This window comes from Oenanthe melanoleuca, chromosome 2 (genome assembly GCF_029582105.1).
Source record: "Oenanthe melanoleuca isolate GR-GAL-2019-014 chromosome 2, OMel1.0, whole genome shotgun sequence".
NCBI lineage: Eukaryota > Metazoa > Chordata > Aves > Passeriformes > Muscicapidae > Oenanthe > Oenanthe melanoleuca.
Window position 1 is genome coordinate 22,634,573 of NC_079335.1, and position 18,178 is coordinate 22,652,750.

Below are 18,178 nucleotides of genomic sequence, written 5' to 3' on the forward strand. Positions count from 1 at the left end.
ACGTTCCATAACATGACCTCATGCTCAGTAAATAAAATGGGGAGAAGGAGGGAAAGGAAAATCTTTACAATGATGATGTTTGTCTTCCTAGTCATCCTTACACCTGATGGGGCCCTGGTCTCCTGGGGATGGCCCATGGAAACTGTGAATTAATTCCTTGTTTAGCTTTGCTTGTGTGCATGGCTTTTGCTTTCCCTACTGAACTTCATTCCAAGCCACGAGTTTTCCAGCTTTTACCCTTCAGCTTCTCTCCCTGATCTCACCGGTGGTTGGTTGCTGGATGGGGTTAAACCATGACACCCCACCTTGGCTGTGCTGAATCCAAAGCACAGATAGAATTACTGCCCTTGGAGAGGTGGCTTTAAATTGTGGGAACTTGTTCCTGACAACCACTGACAAGAGAAAAAAAAGGAAAGTTCAGGCTTTAGCATATTCCTTTAAGGTTACAGGTTGCTAAAACACTGAAGCCAAACCTGAGGGATTTTTTTCCCCCTCAGAAATAATTAAATCACATCAGAAAATAAAAATAGAGCAGAGGTAGCATACAAACCAATCTTTTATACTGGACACTAATGGAAAAGGATACAAAACCAAATAAGTTTAGGAAAACATTAACCTTAATTATACAGTGAAGATCCATAGCCGGTAAAACAATCATCCACATCTAATACCTACTTATTATGTGCCTTAAGTAAAACTGAGTACCTAGCTCAAGAGAACCCCTGCTTGAAAATGAAAGGTAAAAAAACTGAAGCACCATAAGCCTCCACAATTTCAAGGCAAGGCTCTTGAGTACAGTCATGAAACAAGAGTTGTACTACAGCATCTCATTTGAGATTGTGCTTAGAAAGAGATGCCATTAGAGGAACAAATTTATTAGAAGAGAATGCAGCAATTCCTGCCAAGCTGTTTGATAGAAACCAGGCACCTATATAACCTAATCTGAACAACTTCCCATTACCAATACCACTTCCTAAAAGGAAGGCATTAAGGTTGAAGGGCTCTCACAGCAGCTACCACAATTCACCACACAGAGCAAAGCAATCTAGCAGAATTTCTTTTCTAAGAAGTAAAATGGTCATCCTGAGATGTCTTTCCAAATCAGAATTATTTAATGCTTCTTAACAGAGAAGGACTTCCAGCATACTATAGAATTTGCAAGTAATTTAGTTGTTTACTTTTTGCAGGCACTCAAATGGGACTTGTTACCCAGCCCCCCTCCTTCTACCTTACTCTTGGCCATGCTGAAGGCAGCAGTGCTGTCACTTATGGTTTAGATAAAGAGACCTCAGTGCTCACTCAGTGCTGTGGCGAGAAATACTCTGACACAGCGTGGATCTGTACTTTTATCTCTTTGCAATCTCATTGAAGACTACAGCTTTCTTTTACACAGCTGAAGTATCAAGTTCTAGCAAGGAGGCTGTAACACTGAGCTCTCAGTACTCACCTCTCCTGAAACTCAGATTACCAGGAAAAAAATGCTCCCGCTCTTATTAGCCTTTTATAATGAAATAGCTATTCATAGATTCCTGAAATACCTGCAATTCTTTTCATTCACTAGGAAGAAACTCATATAAGGCTTAATGCATTGCAGAAACATTATACACTAACAAAGGCAAGATGCTTCAAGAAACAGGAGGAAAGCTCATTCAGCATCACACAACACTGAAGAAAATATAAAAAGTAACAATGCTTAAAAAGGTATATTTTATAAAAAGTTCCCACAAAATATATGTAAGGGATACAGAAACAGAAAACTGATTTATAATGCATACACTTTCTAAAACTGAGTAGTCTGAATTATTGGAAGAGAATAAAAAATGGTAAAATACTGTTGTTTCCACTTAAACCTGTCATAAGCTATAAATTATACTTTCCTTGTCAAGTTGTTCAAAAGGACAGTGAAGCAGAATGAGGTGACATGCTAACAGAAATCCCACACTGCAGATTACACTGTGCTCTCAATTCACACACCTTTTGTGAGGTGTATTCCCATGGCATAATTGAGAGGAGAGGGGTCCAAAGCTGAAGCTTCACTTGGAAAAGGTGAGATGGGAAACTTCCTCTGCCTAATTTCCTTTCCTCAGCATTATTCCAGCAGGTGTCACAGACTTAGAAGGGCAAATAGAGTTCATACCAACAGCTGGCACCAGCTAAGTGACCACACCAATACAGTTTGGAAACCTGCTTTCCCAAGAGTCACACCAGAAGCATGGCTGCTAGAATCTGTCAAATAAAGCAAAGTTGCCAAAAAGAAAAAACATTTTGCCACGCAGCCTACACCAGCTACTCCTATTTCCTAGACACCACCAGTCCTCCATTGCCAAGGACAGACCCACCCATGGCCACAGTGAGAAAAACAGAGACAGAAAAGAAGGAAGGGAATAGAAATATAATAGAAATATATATAATAGAAAAGGAAGGAAGGAAAGGATATACTAGAGCAGGTGAAATAAAGGGGTAATTTCCCAATACAGCTTCTCTTCAATAGCGTACCTCAAATTTTACAGTAGCAAAAGCAACCTAGTAACAAAGATGAATGATAAAAAGGTTGAGCAACTGCAAAAACAAAATATGATGAATCAAGCAGTGACTGCAGAAAGGCAGTGTTTCATTGCTAATACACCCCAAGAGGATAAATGATGGTGAAAGTCCTACTACATGAAAATTCAGCCACCTGGGAATTCAAACAGTTAGCAGTCAGATCTTTTTTTAATCACATTCATCTGTCAGGCCTAACAGCAGAGAGGGAAGGATTTGACAAAGCCAAATCCTCTGAAACAGAGCAGAACTGACTACGGGTTTCAAAGGTACTATGGGTTTATCCCTACATTGCTTAGCAATTTGAGTTTGGGGCAGGGGTGAGGAGAGAGGAGCAGGCAATTAATTACCAGTTAGCAAGGAAGAAAAGCATGGCTGCTTCACAAATATTTAGCAAGGAGAGCTTGGAATAGAAAGCATTACTTAACTGAAACAGAACTATGACACACGTTTTAATTCAGTCACACAAAGGAATGGCAAGTTAACAGAGTTACACAGGCCATAACAACCACTGGTTTCCTTCATGTGAAGCACAGAAGAAACATCCTTTCTTCCAATGAAGATTTGTTAAGACTCACAAACTTCTGTCATTTTGATTTCCCCTCTCAAGGGCTGACCAAAGTAAGTGAGCCAGCACTTTTACAGCACTTTCTTCTGGAGTTACTCATCTTTTCCAGTCAGATAATTCCATGTTTGTCTGCAGTGATCTGTATCCCCCCCTCTCACTTCATTCCTAACTTTTATTGCCAAATACAGGACATAAACTGCCTCCAGTAGGTAACATTTGCTTTTTATAGGAAGCAACAGTTCCTAGGACAAACTTGCAAGCAGCCAGCTGCCTGTTCTCTGCATTTGTCAGCTCCTCCTGCTCAGCCTGCTCCTCTCAACACAACATTTCGTGACTTCCCTTTAATTCCTTCTTTTCACTGACACAGCACTGAATAAAGCAACCAGGGCAGTGTTAGCCTAAGCGTTCACACCATTCTATGCTTATACTGAATTTAGTACCATTCTCTCTTCTCTCCAGAGCACTAAAATTGCTTATGTTATTTTGTAAGTTCATAAACAAACTAAGCAGTAGACAACAGCATGCCCTGGCCTGTCTTGGATCAATCCAAAACTGTGAAAACACTTCATGGAGCAATTTAATAAAGCCAACAAAGCCTCCAAGGAATATATTTGTTCAGTTTTGGCCCTGTACCCTGCTATCACTTTTGGATTTTGCACCTGTGACTCTGAACTTGGACCTGCACTCATCTCTCACTTTATGCACAACAAGGAGTCCCACCAGGGACCCCATCTGTGTGCTAACTTAGAGCATGTGCTTAAGTCATGGATTGCATCTGATTTGCTTTTTTAATTTTTTAAATTCATGCTGAAAAGAACTGCTCTGAAAATACACATTTTCTTTATTTTTAGTTTTATTTACTTATCTCCAAAATACTTTAGGACACCATACAGCTAAGTGCTTGCACTTCAAACCCCTACGATCTTTTTATTTAGCATCATCAACAATTGAGTGGTCCTAAACATGAGATACATGCAAGAGAAACAAAAGAAAAACATCTGGGATCCATCTAGCCTCAACATCACCACCAGCCTCTCCAGGCAGTACCTGTGCACACATCTAGCATGAGGCCCAGGAGGCCCACCTGTCACAACACAACTGCAATCACAGTCACACAGAGTTTTATTTAAAGGTCAACAATCATCAGAAGCTGAAGAGATACAAGTGAGCTGATGGATCAAGCAGTATTTAGTGTTATGCAATCAAAAGACCTTTTTTCAGCAGTATCTAGCCATAAGTAGAGACTGGGATTTTCCTAAATCCCAGCAAAATAAAGACCATCATCCAGCAGAGCAAAGCTCATGCACTAATAGATGTGGACTCCTGCACAAGGAATCTGCCATTTCAACCTCTCTCACTCGATGACTGAAATCCTCAAGCATCCTAATTTATCTTGGCTGCAGTTTCTGATGCCACATGGCCAAGCCATGGTCCCCGGCCCACAGGCAGCCCTTGTGGCCACCACATGCCAATGGCAGGGCCACCCAGACACCCTGGCACGGGAGGAGGGAAGGCTCAGGGACCAAGGGGCAGTGTGGGGCTCCCAGGCACATGCCCAGCCCACCTGCTCCCTGCAAGAACACAGCTGGCAGCAGAACCGTGAGCTCCAAGCCACCCCAGCCCTCCTGCACCTCTGCACAGGTGACAGAGGCTGGTGGCAGGGCTCAGGCAAGAGGGCTGTCCACCCTGCTGTGGGCACTAGGGATGTACTCGGGAAATAAGGATGGGCACAATTCTCTGAGTGCCCTTTCACCAGTTCAAGCATCCACTTAATTTGGGGGTTAATTTAATTAAGCCATAATCATGAAAGTCAATGTTTCTTTGCATCTATCAAAGTATCAATGGATACTGAGCATGACCAAAGCACCTTCCTTTCCCATATAAATGAAATTCTGCTAAATCTAGATCCTGTGTGCACACAGACATATAGCTACAGAAAATGGCTTGGCAGAAAAGTGAAGAGAGCTGTGAGCATTTTTTTTTTAGAATCACTTTGGTGATGTCTATTTAAAATAAATCTCTTTTGAAAGGCATTGTAATGAAGTTCTGCGTGCTTGTCACCATGCACTTTTACAGGACATACTTCAAAGCATTTCCTTTCTTTGCTGAAATTCCACCTAAACTTCTATCTTTTTCTGTCATGCCATATTTATTTTTGTTGCTTAATGTTTATTCCTCCATAAATCAAAGTAGTAGAGAATTAGATGTGCATGTATTTATTACCAAAACAAGTAACAGGTCAGCTATCCTTGTCATGCTTTCACTCTAAGAAAAACAACACCTTTCCATACGCTCCTTCCTACCTAAGATTATTCCATCCTTCAGTATCTCCAAAGCTCTAGTTGTTTTTTGTTTTTTTTTTTCCCTTCATTTTCCTCTCTGGAATAAGAGCTCCAATTCCTACAACACAAATTTCACCGAAGTCAATGGCATTTGCTCAGGTACAACCAACAGTAAAAGCAATACTAAGTATCCCAATGGAAATTAGCAAATGCTCTAGTAAATTTTGCTCAGAAGCAGACAAGGTGAAAGTTGCTATTGACATCAGCTACTTTATGCTGCACTGCTCAAATATTCAACACTGAGCACCATCTTGATCCCAATTCTTTGGTTCTGGTGGCAATAACTTGACTAACTAGTGGCAATAACTTGATGTGATGGAGGGGGAGAAACAAATACTGGTTTGTGGGAAAGAAGGAAGGAAGAAAAGGAGTCATCATATAGCAGTATGTAACTTACAAAACTGCTTTTCTCTATACAGATTCAGAACATAATCATGTTTTACAAAGCCCGAATCAATATCTTTTCCTCCAGAGGATACCAAAAAGTTGAGGCTTATTCATTTCTACAACTTTTCTCTTTGCACTCAACCAAGACAACATCAGGTTAGGTTTCCCCATAACGTAACTGCCTGCAAGGTCAGCCTGTACTTCCCCAAAAGCAGAGGAGTTCCTGGATGCCCTGGTGAGGCTGCCAGGCTGCCCATATCGTCCTTAGAGCACCTTTCTCACCATGCACAAGACTGAGGAGTCTGGGAACAGGTACACAGGCCCCAGTGCTGCTGCTCACCCACAGCATGCTCAAGAAGGAGCCACTGCCCCTTGGTGCATTGCATGAATGCCTGCAGCTACCAGATGAATTATGCAGTTGGGATAACACCGGTTTCTATTTTCGTGGTGCTGAGATGGCCATGTGCAGCTGGAGGACTGGACTCTATTTCTTCCAAGCAGAAGACTTAAAATACTTCCAAGTTTGCTGCCTGGGGGTGGGAAAGCAGCTTATGCTATAAAACATGAACTTTCTCACATTGTTATGAGAGGTTCTAATTTAATGTAACTGGGGTAATGGGTAGCCAATTTTAAGCAGGTGGTTTGGTTTAAATATTAACTCTGGTGGTACATAAGGCTTTATTCAAAGGGCAAGTTCAGCTGCATAGTGACAGTCAGAGTTTACAAACCAAGTGTGATGCAGCAGAGAACTGCCTTGTAATTAAGCCACTGAAAGTTACTTTTAATCCTCAGTTACATATGCTGCAGTCTCTTAAAAAAAAAAAAAAAAAAAAAAAAAAAGAAATAAAACCTCACACAGAGCACACTGACTGAAATTAATAAAATAAGAAGCACTGACTTTTTAATACGGTCAAAGCATATAACTAAATCTGTCTCCATAATCCAGGCAGATCATGCTGATGCATGGAAATCCCTGAACTGCTGGGCAACAGGAACTGTACATTTGAAAAAGTAAAGTCCCTAACTTGTTTTGATTCCTCAAGGCAAATCTGCATCAAACTGCCACTTAAAGCATGAGCAAAATACCACTCACCAATCATTTCTTTTCAAAGACCCATCCCAAGCTGTTGTTCGAGGCTAGACCACTACGCCTTTGTTGAAGATGGTGGAATCAGTTCAAATCTTGGGGCTGATCTTTTCTTTTGCTTTGTTTGTACCTGCTGATTTTTAATAAATAAATAATACAATTCTGGGAAATTCTTTTTGGTTCCCTTTGTTCTGCCTTATAAATGGAGTTTTGCTTTTGCCATCAAACAGCCTTAATGCATACGTATGAATTACTGTTTTCCTGCCCTGTAGAAAATCCTGCCTGCTCCAGCCTGAACTCTATATGCATTCACACGTTCTGGATGTTCTGGAAAATGGTATCTGTAGTACACCCAGACATCCCCTGACACTAAAGATGAACATCAATCCCAAAGAGACTAATGCTTCACTGCATTACTGCTTTCCAATTTCCCTGTCCACAAAGACTCTCTGGTCCTAAAAAGACACCTGTCAAATCTGGATGCTTAAGCTTCAGAGGTGAATCTACTGACATTTAAAACCAGATTTTGAAAAGAAAAATGTGTTCAGAAACTCAGCTGTGTGACATGCATAATATTCACCTAAATTCATAAGGAAAAACCACAGCATGGCTCGAGTAGATGATTCATTTCAATCCTCCCTGAGAAACAAACAAATTCCTATCTCTGAAAGGATTTGTCTTGGAGAACTAACCCCTTTCTGAGTGCTGGGAAGTGCCAGATATCCACATCTCCATCCAGACCCACTGACAGAGGCTGAAAAGGGACATTCCAACACAAGCAAAAAGCAGCAGGTGGGAAAGGCATTGCCTCATGTAGATCCGGGCAGGGAGGGCAGGAAGAGAGATGCCTTCCCAGCTGAAGCTGCCTCCCAGAGAACCTCATTCATCAGGCATGAATGACTGATATTTAGCAGCTAATAAATATTTATTAGGTAAGAGCTAAATAAGTTTTAATAGCTCATTTAAAATATTAGCTAATTTTCACCATGTAAGTAAGAATTTATAACCATATGCCCTGTAATGCATAAACTTCAAGTTGGTCAATTCATAGGCTGGAAGCCCTAAATAACAGATTTTCAAAGATAAACCTGATAAGATACAGGTACTGTACATAACTGATTTGCTGTTGCTGCAGAAGGAGCTAGAAATTCCTTAGTTTAGACTTAAGTATTGCCATGACAGCCATATCAGTTCAGATGTTAAACACTATAATAATGGGTATTTGTGCTTTTTCCCCACTCAAACAGTCAGCTCCACCTTGGCAGTCTGTCCTATTTCTTCTCCTAGAGAAGGTGTCCTCTGTTCTCACAAGAGCTGCACAAGAACATCCCCACTTCCCTGGGCCATCTTTCTGAAGTCCCACAAACAAATCCACCATTACCTTCACCCTCATCTCTCACATTACCTGCACCACTATCATGCTTGCCTGATGAAGGAAGGGTTTGGAGGAGGTGAGCAGCTCAGGGACTGGTGAGAAGTCAGCTCTTGCACCTTCTGGCTACTGGCAGTGACAATGCCATGTACCCACTCACTTTCCATCAGTGCTTCACCTGGCTCTTGGACAGAGTAGAGTGAGGAAATGACTGCAGTCACATCCTCCATGCAACAAAAACAAACAAACAAACAAAAACAAAAGCAGAAGGAATCAAAAGTTACAGCACATGGTTTTTCTTCAAGGTTTTCCCTCCTTTTCAGGGAAAGCTTCCTCTCTCCTATCTATTATTACAGCCACTTCCAAAACATGCATCATCTTCTGGAATGGCATTAATTAAGAGTTGTGAGCAGTCACAGAATGATTTTCAGCATGTAAAGTCACACGTGGCTCTTATCTTGTGTCTCTCCACCCAACTTTCTCAGTGGCCTCTGTACACACAAGAGATCAGCAGCAGTAACACAACATTACACCATCTTCTCTACAAAATTTTCAGCAGAGTTTGACATTTTTTATTAGTTGAGGGAAGATCTCTCCACACTGGAAATACAGACACCCAAACCAACTCTGTTAGCAGGAGGCAGCTGAGAGGTAAAAGTGAACAGAAGTTGATGCCTTTTTCCCACAGAAAGTGCTGAGGCACCATCACTGGAGTTCTAGGCTACTTCACCCCTAACTTATGCTAATTTTACTAAAAATACAGTGTATCTATTTACTGTGCATCAGTTCAGCCATTATCACAGAATTAAAAACTTAATTTTAAATTAATGAAATATGGAAGAAAAATAGTTGGATTTGGTATCTGTGGTATTTCCAAGACTGCCTGGAATTGCAGTCACAATGAGCAGGGTATGACAGGGCAGATCCATAGATACTCTCAAAATTAGGCTCCTCACCAAAATACATATTTACTTGTTTGACCATGATGCTGCCAAGAGACACTCTGTCCTTTTGGAAAATGTCATCCATTTCACAACTTTCCCAAAAATGCACTTTCTTACGCTTTTGTGAACACTCTAGCATACAAACACAAGCATCAAAAATACAAGAAAACTAAGAGTCACAGACTGCCAAGTTTCTTAATCACAGGCTTCTTCTCCCAGCATTAGAAAAAAATAAATCCTGCTCTGCTTGGCATGCCAGTGTATTATTTTAAATAAGTGGAAGGGCTGAAAGAAAGTCACCCTTCATTTCCCAAACCCCAAGAGAAAATGGAGAAGTTATTTCCAGAGCATGTACTCAATGATCATCCAGTGAAGCCTATTCATTTTGGTCATCATAAGTCCTGCACCACACCTAATGAACACACTGCCTTCTTCTGCTGCATCTTTCATTGCCAGCAGGAAAGGATTAAAAATAAGTATGGAAAAAGAAAACAAAATAGGCCTAAAAATCTTATTAAAACTACTCTAATTTCCTTGGTTTGTACCTCCTCCATTGAAGATGTCACCTCATGCAAAAAGTCAGACTTACAGTTTCAGATTCTGCTTGTGTTTTAAAGGAAAAATAATCACAAGTTTGGACAACAGGGACATGTGGGGTCTCTGCTGAACAGTAGGGACTTGGCACACCCCAGTCATCCTCCTGCAAAGGTTAAACAGTTCCCCAGGAAAGCCAGGATGCACCACTCAAGTCTTCTGCTGATGGGGAATTTTTTATTGGGGCACCCTGTGCTCCAGATCTTCTATGAGCAAAAATTATGAGGTACCAAACTTGTTTGTCAGTTCTTCATGCTTTCTCCCTACTGAGCAGTTTCTCCATTTCCAAATGAATGTCTTCCAAGAGTCTCTGCAGAGCACAGCCTTCATTCAAGTTAGGTGTAACTGAGAAAAGGATAAACCAGGTGCTTTGAAACAGCCGAGCAGCTGCAACCCAGAAAACACTAAGTTCATGCTCTACCAATAACTTAACTCTCATCCCATTTCTTTGCTCTGACTGGAGTATCAGCACTGCTCAGAGCACACTCTAAACTCTGGAAACATTTCATGTAATTGACCACAAATGAAGTAACACAGATGTGCTTTCCCATAAGCTGGAGAGGCTCTTTGGTCAGGGAAAGGTGAGTTTTCATCACACTGGCAGTGCAGAAGACAGGGAGAGCTGGATGGAGGGAGCAAGGAGCTCCTGCAAACCCCACAGCTGGAGGCTGCCCAGCTTCCCTCCTCTTACACTCACAGCTATTAAAATACACTCAGTGAAACTCCTAGTGCACTTTTTCAGACCTGTGTGAGTCAAGTTTGACTCAGATGATTTTCTCAGAGTCCTTTACTCCTTCTTCTTGCCTTTCCTAACCAGAAAGGGGATGTGGCAGCTGGATGTAACAGCTAAAGCTATGCTTTCTGTGCAGTGCAGCTCAGCAATTAGAAGATTATTCTTGGCTTTACCCCCTGCAATTTTTAAGTCTCTTATTCCTGCTGTCTCTACAGATTCAGGTTTCCCAGTTCAACCTTCCTTCTTCCCATGCTGTGTGTCACGACAGACCCTTCCTCAGATGCCAAAGGGTCCCTCTGCCTTCAAGGAAACCACGCTTACAGCCCTCTGACTGCTCCCAGAGTAAAACTCTGGCAGGCCAAACATTAATAATTCTTTCTGAAGGGGTGAAAATATTCAGAAAAGGCTTTGTACCAGATGATTATTCCCAAAACTTTACTGGAAGTCCCACAATAAAGCCCAGGACCAGCATATTCCAATAGTCTTATTTATCCCATTATTTCATGCAAACTTCTTCCCTACACAGGCTTGCTCTTCATTACTGGAAATAAACTGTACCCAAACTTTAGCAAGGTATTTTTGGTTGGTTTTTTTTTTTTTTTTCCTGTGTCTAAGACACCCACATGAGTTTTTGTTTAAAATAAAAGAAACTGATATTATTCAAAGAAGGTGAAAATAGAGCTCAGAGAGGACTCTCATAGCCTGCTCTTCAAACAAGACTTTTCCTGCGCAGCACATCAGGCTATTTCAAGAAGCACCTCCCATTTTTCACCCCAGAGCATGTCAAAGTGTGTCAGCTTAAGAAGCCAAAGAAAGAAATGGTTACTTAAGGGCAAGTGCAAATACCTTGAAGGGGTGGGAGGGAGACAGGGCTGGGTTAACAGGATGCTCACTGCACAGGGGATGGAGAGGTGTGCACACACAGAGCAGCTGCTGAGCCACAGATAATGCCACCCTCCTGTGCCAGGCTCAGCATCTCCAGTGGGAGCACAAGCACAGGCACTGCAAGCTTTGAGCATGGACATCAGGCCGTGCACACCTTGGCATTCTTGGGGAGCAACACTCAACATTTTCCCCTCTGGTATCCATGGAGAGAGATGAGCACTCCTGGATTTCATTAGCCAAGAGTGCTAAGTAATCCACCAACTCGTGGAAAGAGTAAAAGCACTGAGGTTAATGTATTTGGTGAGGCTCTGCGGAATGGTTTGGGATATTTTGTTTCAGTACAGCATAAGGAAAGCAGCTGTCAATTTGATTATAGTGCCCTCGGTAATCTGACACTTCAGCAAGTCCCAACTTCAGATGGCTCCCCCTCCATCTGAGCAAACAGTCACTGATCACTTAAACAGACAAAGGTGATTTGCACAAATAAGTTTTGAAGTGAGGTTACAGATCAGAGGTGGAGCAATTTGCACCCATCATTCCCATCCTTCCACAGTCAGAAGGGAGAACACAGAAGTCTTCCAAGAAAATCCAAAGAGCAGAGAGAAAAGCCAAGCTGCAACACTTGGCTCCACACACTCACTTTCCAAAAAGCAAAGGGGATGAGGGATGCAGTGCTCAAATCATCCATGTCTGGTTAAACACTTGGTTTGTGAGCTCCAGTGCTGTCGAATGGACACAGCTAATGAGTCAAAGATGGAATTAGCATCCCTGATACCGCAACTCTTTTCCAGCCCAAACCAGCCACCTCCAAGCTTCTCCTTTAATTAAGGTCCGGCCAAGACATGTCAGCAGTCCAGCATCCCCTTCCTGCCAACAGCTCTGCCAATACTCTGGTCACTCACAACCAACTCCTCCCCACTCCCTCTTTTTCATTGCTGTGAGCTGAGGGAGCAGGATTCCTGAGAGTGGGCAAAAGCCCAGAGCCAGCCCAGTTTTTCATCTACCTTTTCTTCTACTCTTGGATCTTGTACTTGCAACATGAGACTGAAGAGCACTGCCAATGCTAACAGTTACCTTTTGTGTCTGATAGCACAAAAGCAGCAGGAGGGAGAGAAAAAAACATCAGTCTAATGAGGTTGGAATCACAAGAGATTGCAAAGAAAAAGAGCAAATAAATAACTTAAGGTATAAATTACAATAAAGTGCACTGTAGTTACCATGTACTGTGCAGCATTGCTCAGAAATATCACCAGCACAAGTTAAAACATCCCACACTGAACAAAAAGCAACACTGCTGGTAGGAAACTGGTAGTCATACACTACCACTGTGGTGATAATGGCATGAGAAATTGTACAAGTGACAGGTCAGACAGAATTTAAAAGCCTTCAGTTTGTGTTGCTTTGTTCGGATTTATCTTCTGATAAAAACAGTCTACACCAACACAGACAAAAGCACAGAGCACTGCCCATCCCAGCAGTACACTCTATTTTGCCACTGTTGAAAAATAAACCTGTTTTCCCCCCATTTTCTTTTGAAGACAAAAGTCCATTAAGACACGTCTTACATCTGCTTTGACTTATCAAGAGGAAAGTCAAAGCACTTATGCTTTATGCTTTAATTGATACATCTACATAGCTACATGGACAATGTTCTACAATTTAATGATTTATTTCCATGGAAAAGGAAGCAAACTTTTAAATAAAAGCTGCTTTACATTTTAGAGGTTTTCACTAAAATATAAGCATAACATGAAGACTTTACTCAAAGTACAGAGCCAGCACCGAACTTCAATTAATCACAAAAAGATCCAGCAAATAAAAAGGTCTTAAGGAAAGCTGACTGACAACTGCAAAACACAGGAGGACATGCCTCTGATAAACTGAGCATCTTTTCTGTTACACTGAGTACTATATTTACCACCTGGCCTGCAAGGGCTGCTTTTATTCAAAAGCACTGCAGTAAAATATATACATGTGTAGAGGATGAAGACTTTATCATTGAAACCTTCTGCAAGAAATTAGGGGAATGAGAAAGACTCACACACTTCCGCAGCAGAATTAGGTCAGGACGCCTTTGAACGGCTCCATTTGAAGGCTGTGCCAGACTTCAGATCAAATACTTTTTAGTGCATTAGACCCAACAGCTTAAGAGATGAACTTCTACACTGCTGATAATTATTACTGGTATTATGCATCACTGCTTCCCTCTCCACCTGTGGGTAATTATAAATAGCCTAGATTTTCCAGTCCCTGACATATGCCACTTGGTTAACAGCACTCCCAAAAGCTATCCTTTGTAACCACAGGTCACACATTTCAAATATGATAACCACTAATGCCACAGAGATGGCTAAACCATGACTTGCCCCACATATGCTCTTATCTCAGTGCTCTCTGAATATACAGAGATGGCTGAATGACATTAGCATCACAGTAATTAACCATGTGAGGCTGTAAAGTGCCAAGCTGGTGACTCAAATGCAAACCTGCCTCTGCCCTCCTGTGCCTAGGTACAGCCCTGGACTGTGCAACCAGGGAACTTCACTGCCCATGGCTCCATCACCTCCTGATGGGGCTGGTGCTGTCCTCCATGCCAGCTCTTGCTCTTGATGGCCTTCAGGGCTGTCCCCAAATAAAACAGTCCAGCAGCCAAGCTGGGAGTTTCCCTGCTCAGCTTTACTGTTCACATCCTGAAGAATGGGCAATAGAGCTTATCAGTCCCATACCCAGTCCTGCTTGTGTAAATTTTCATTAAAAAAAAAAAAAAATCTATAAGTAACCTACAATGCCTAAACCTCAAAACTGTTTCATCAAGTCATTCAGAATTTTTAGTCTTTAAAAATCAGACTTTTCCTAAGGTTTTTAAGCTCTTAAAATTCACAGCTGAACTCACTCTAAGCTTGGTCCTTGGGAGGGTTGTTAAGATACACCGAAACATCCTACTCCAGTTTCCTACTGCTCCTTGTTTTGCTCTCCTGTTAGGTGACACTACTAATTGTACAGCTGCTACAGCTAGCTGCCAGACACTGCTCTAAGGAGGTTTTCCAATTAAATTAGCAGAATTGAATAATGAGAGAGAGAGAGAGAGATTAGCTTTTTCTGTGCATCTCTAGGAAGCCACAGAGAAATCCCCAAAAATACTCTTGCTAATCCTCCCTTAGGACCCCTCATCTCTGATCACAAATACAGAAATTCCATGTGAGCGACTTTACTATGTGGGAAGTGTGCCAGCTCTGTCTTTATAGCAAAACCTTCATGGCAAGGGATCCTACCCACCTTTTTTAAGACTGACAGTGTCTGCCAGAAGTTTACTCCTCAGTCCTCATCAGGTTCCTCAAGTCAAATACATTTACCCACATAAACCAGAGGAGGCAAGCCTCAGATCCTAGATGTAACAAGAAATGGTAAAGCATCACAGAGACTACTACCTGTACATCACAGAACCACTACATTTCTTTCCCTAAAGTAAAGGAGTTTTTTGCCATAACCTAAAGCTTCCAAATTCTTTCAGTGCAGATAAAGAAGGTCAGAAGAAAAAACTCAAAAATTAAATACTTTCTGGCACATGAAGTCAGTAGCATCACAAAATATTCACAACCCAGAGGACTTCCTTAACCTACAGAACAACATCCGTGGTTCTCAAAAAAAGTGTAGAAGAATCTACATCACTATTAAGTTTATGCCACCAGGCAGAAGACCAATTCAAGGTGTCCACCAGAAGAGACCTACGTCAAGATGCCAAGTCACCAGCTTTTGGTTAAATGGGAGAGATATGGTCAAGCAACATTAGTCAAGCACAACACCCAAACCAGCCAAGGGTAGAATAAGCTTTTCAGGCTGTGAATTACTGTAAAAACAAAAGCAAAAGAAAGGTAATTTCCCTTCTCTAATGCCCCACAGTTGTGAAACAGACAAGAAGTGGCATTTTCATGGCAGCCATACTGTTAAGGTCTTGAACCATTCTGGATCAAATGCTCTGTGTCACCAGGAGCTCAGAAGTTCCCTCATTCAGAGAGCCCAGTGGCATGGGCACACTGCATCTCCACAGCAGCAGAAAGGCAATTTATTACTGAGCTGAGCCCCACAAAGGCAAAGATCCCCCTTGCAGACACAGCCCTGCTCCTCTGCAGGGCATGGCTGGCCAAAACAGCATCAGAGAAAAACATTTGCAGTAGGCAGCACCACTGGAGACAACAACTCAACTCAGCTTCAAGGACCTGCCTCCTCCAGCACCTGCACACTTTAAGGACCCAAGTCTGTTTTAACAGGAGGCCAGGGAAGCTATTTTCCTCACCATCAAACCCTGCACAGTCAGACCATCAAGCAATGATGCAGAGATGTCAAAATATTATCCAAACACAAATCATGAGTCTTCATTATTTCAGGCTGTTAAATAATGTATCTCTTTATAGCCAGTTATCAGACTTGTTCCTTCTTCCAACACCTCTGTGCCATTCCTCCTCTCTGTGCTGCAGGAAGGACCACAGCTCCTACCACAGGAGCAAAAACCATCTCACGGTTTGCCAGAGGGTTTTGTCACTGCCAAACTCTCTAGAAATTTCTGGAGACATCTGTCATGCTTCCATGCAGCAGATAGACATGTCAACTGAAATATTTTGGCCAAAAGCCATAAAAAGGCAAATTCAATTGCAACACAGATAGATAATTTCTGCTGAGCCAGGGGTCCACTGAAGTCACAGCAGCTCTAGTGGGACCTCCCAGCCTGGTCAGGTCAGGTACAGACCTGTGCAAACCACTATTACAGTTTTTCTTCTTAGACCCAAATTCTTCCAACTCAGTGATGACTATGCCTGTCCCCTTACCAGAACTTTTAGGATAGAGAAAAGGCTGTGCTGGAGAATCAAACAAAAACCACCTATGGGAGCTATGGAGGATCAATTCACACATATGGGAGAAAATTTATGAAACCTCTGTATTACATCACTAGTGAAGAAACAAAAAAAAAAAAAAAAAAAAAAAAAAAAAAAAAAAAAAAAAAAAAGAAAAGAACACCTTTTGTTTAAGGCTTTTTCCCTTGGTAAGTAAAGTCAGAGAGGCTGCTCCTTCCACACTAATTCATGTCAAGAAAATTATTCACATGATTTTGAGAGAAATTTTATTCTGTTTATTTTACTGGGAAGCATGTTCTGTGGGGCATTTCTTTTCCTGACACTTGAAAGACACACACACAACAATATAAAAGAATCAAAATATATGTAAAATAGAGCTCGATATAAAGTTCCATAAAAAACACATAAACACACAAAGTTTCAAAGACTTTTCAAGCTAGAACTGCAACAGCTGGAGAGAGGTCAGTGCTGAATGCTGTGTGGAAGACAGTCTCATAATTTCAAAAGTACCCCAAGAGGTTTCATTTAATGACATTTTAGATGTCACATTCAAAGAAAAAATCATCCTTCATGGATGAGAAATAATCACAGAGCACATGTCTGGAAAATCATAAACAGCTCCACCAAAGACAAGAATTTAGAATATATACATGGCACTTTAATAACTTTTCCTGTCTCCAGGACTAGCCATTTTTCTTGTTATACCATGGAGAAGGAGACTTGTGAGTTGCAGACGCTACAGATGCTTAAGCTACCAATTATTCTAAAGCATTAATCTTCTAACTTTGGACACTGCCTTAGCAGTTCCTGAGAACTTTACACCTTCTCTCAATGACATTTACACAAGTCTGGAACCAGCACAACCAAATTTCATATATGCTGTTCACAGACACTCCTCCTTGCTGGACAAACACTTTCCTACGTGCTTGCACTGCCATCAGAGCAGGTACCAAGTGCCCAAACTGGGAGAAGATCTAGTCCCACAGACAGGACAGGACCTGAAGGTTTTGCAATCTCCTTTCCACAAAAATTGTCAGAATCTTGCTTCTCAGCAGCGTTATCTTATGCACATCCTTGCAGCAGGAATTATAAGTTATTATTATTATTATTATTATTATTATTTACAGGACCTAAGACATATCTGTTTTTATTTATGCAATGTCACAAATTTATATTCAACGGAAGCTCAATTTCTGGCTGTCCCAAATATGGTGTTTTTCCATTACTTTGAACTACCTTCACCTTTCCTCTTTGCTTCCCTTGCAGGTTTTCATTTTGAATGATAAGAACACCAGTAATGTCACACCTCAGTGACTATGTATTTGAACATGGAACTGCACTTGAAAAGGATTTGAATGGAAAGGCTTTGTGGATGCTTTCACCTGGTAATCAGTTTAAGTGACACACTGATTCTGGAATTTCTGCATCCAGAGTGAGCACAAATAAACAACATGGGAAAGGAGGAATCTGTCTCCTGGACATGGCTCATCTCTGCAGCCTGCAACATACACCATGTATTCAAAGCCATTTCTAGCCTTCCTCTGCAGACTCCAGTCCAAAAAGAAAACAGGACTCTGCTCTTAAAGCCAAAAGATATCAAGTGTGTGGGGTTGGGCTGTGCCCTCCGGGTACTGTGTCCAGCCTGCTACTCCTGCAGATATTGAAGAATCAACACAGCTGGAATTAATGCAGCTCAGCTCAGAGAATGAGAAAAGCTTGCTGCTACTTGTATAATTAATGGAAGGACAGAAGCAGACATATGAGAAGTGATCCTGTGAAGGGTGGCAGAGGGAAGACCTGGTTAGGTTATTCATTTATGTGGCAGTGAGTAGAATGCAATTTTTGTTCTCTGTTGAAACATCCTTAGTCTTGAGG

At 41.6% G+C, this 18,178-nt stretch overlaps 1 protein-coding gene across 2 annotated transcripts in view; it reads right to left on the reverse strand.

Annotated features, from left to right (window-relative positions):
* SDC2 (syndecan 2) overlaps positions 1-18,178 on the reverse strand; it is a 59,716-nt gene that overhangs the window by 35,615 nt on the left and 5,923 nt on the right. Inside the window, exon 1 of one of the 2 annotated variants that reach the window (XM_056483802.1) lies at positions 8,331-8,516. The exons of the other annotated variant lie outside the window; for it this stretch is intronic. Coding sequence (XP_056339777.1) covers positions 8,331-8,345 — 15 coding nt within the window. The 5' untranslated portion in view covers positions 8,346-8,516. Of the gene's footprint in view, positions 1-8,330; positions 8,517-18,178 lie in introns of those variants that run through there. 2 annotated transcript variants of the gene reach the window in all.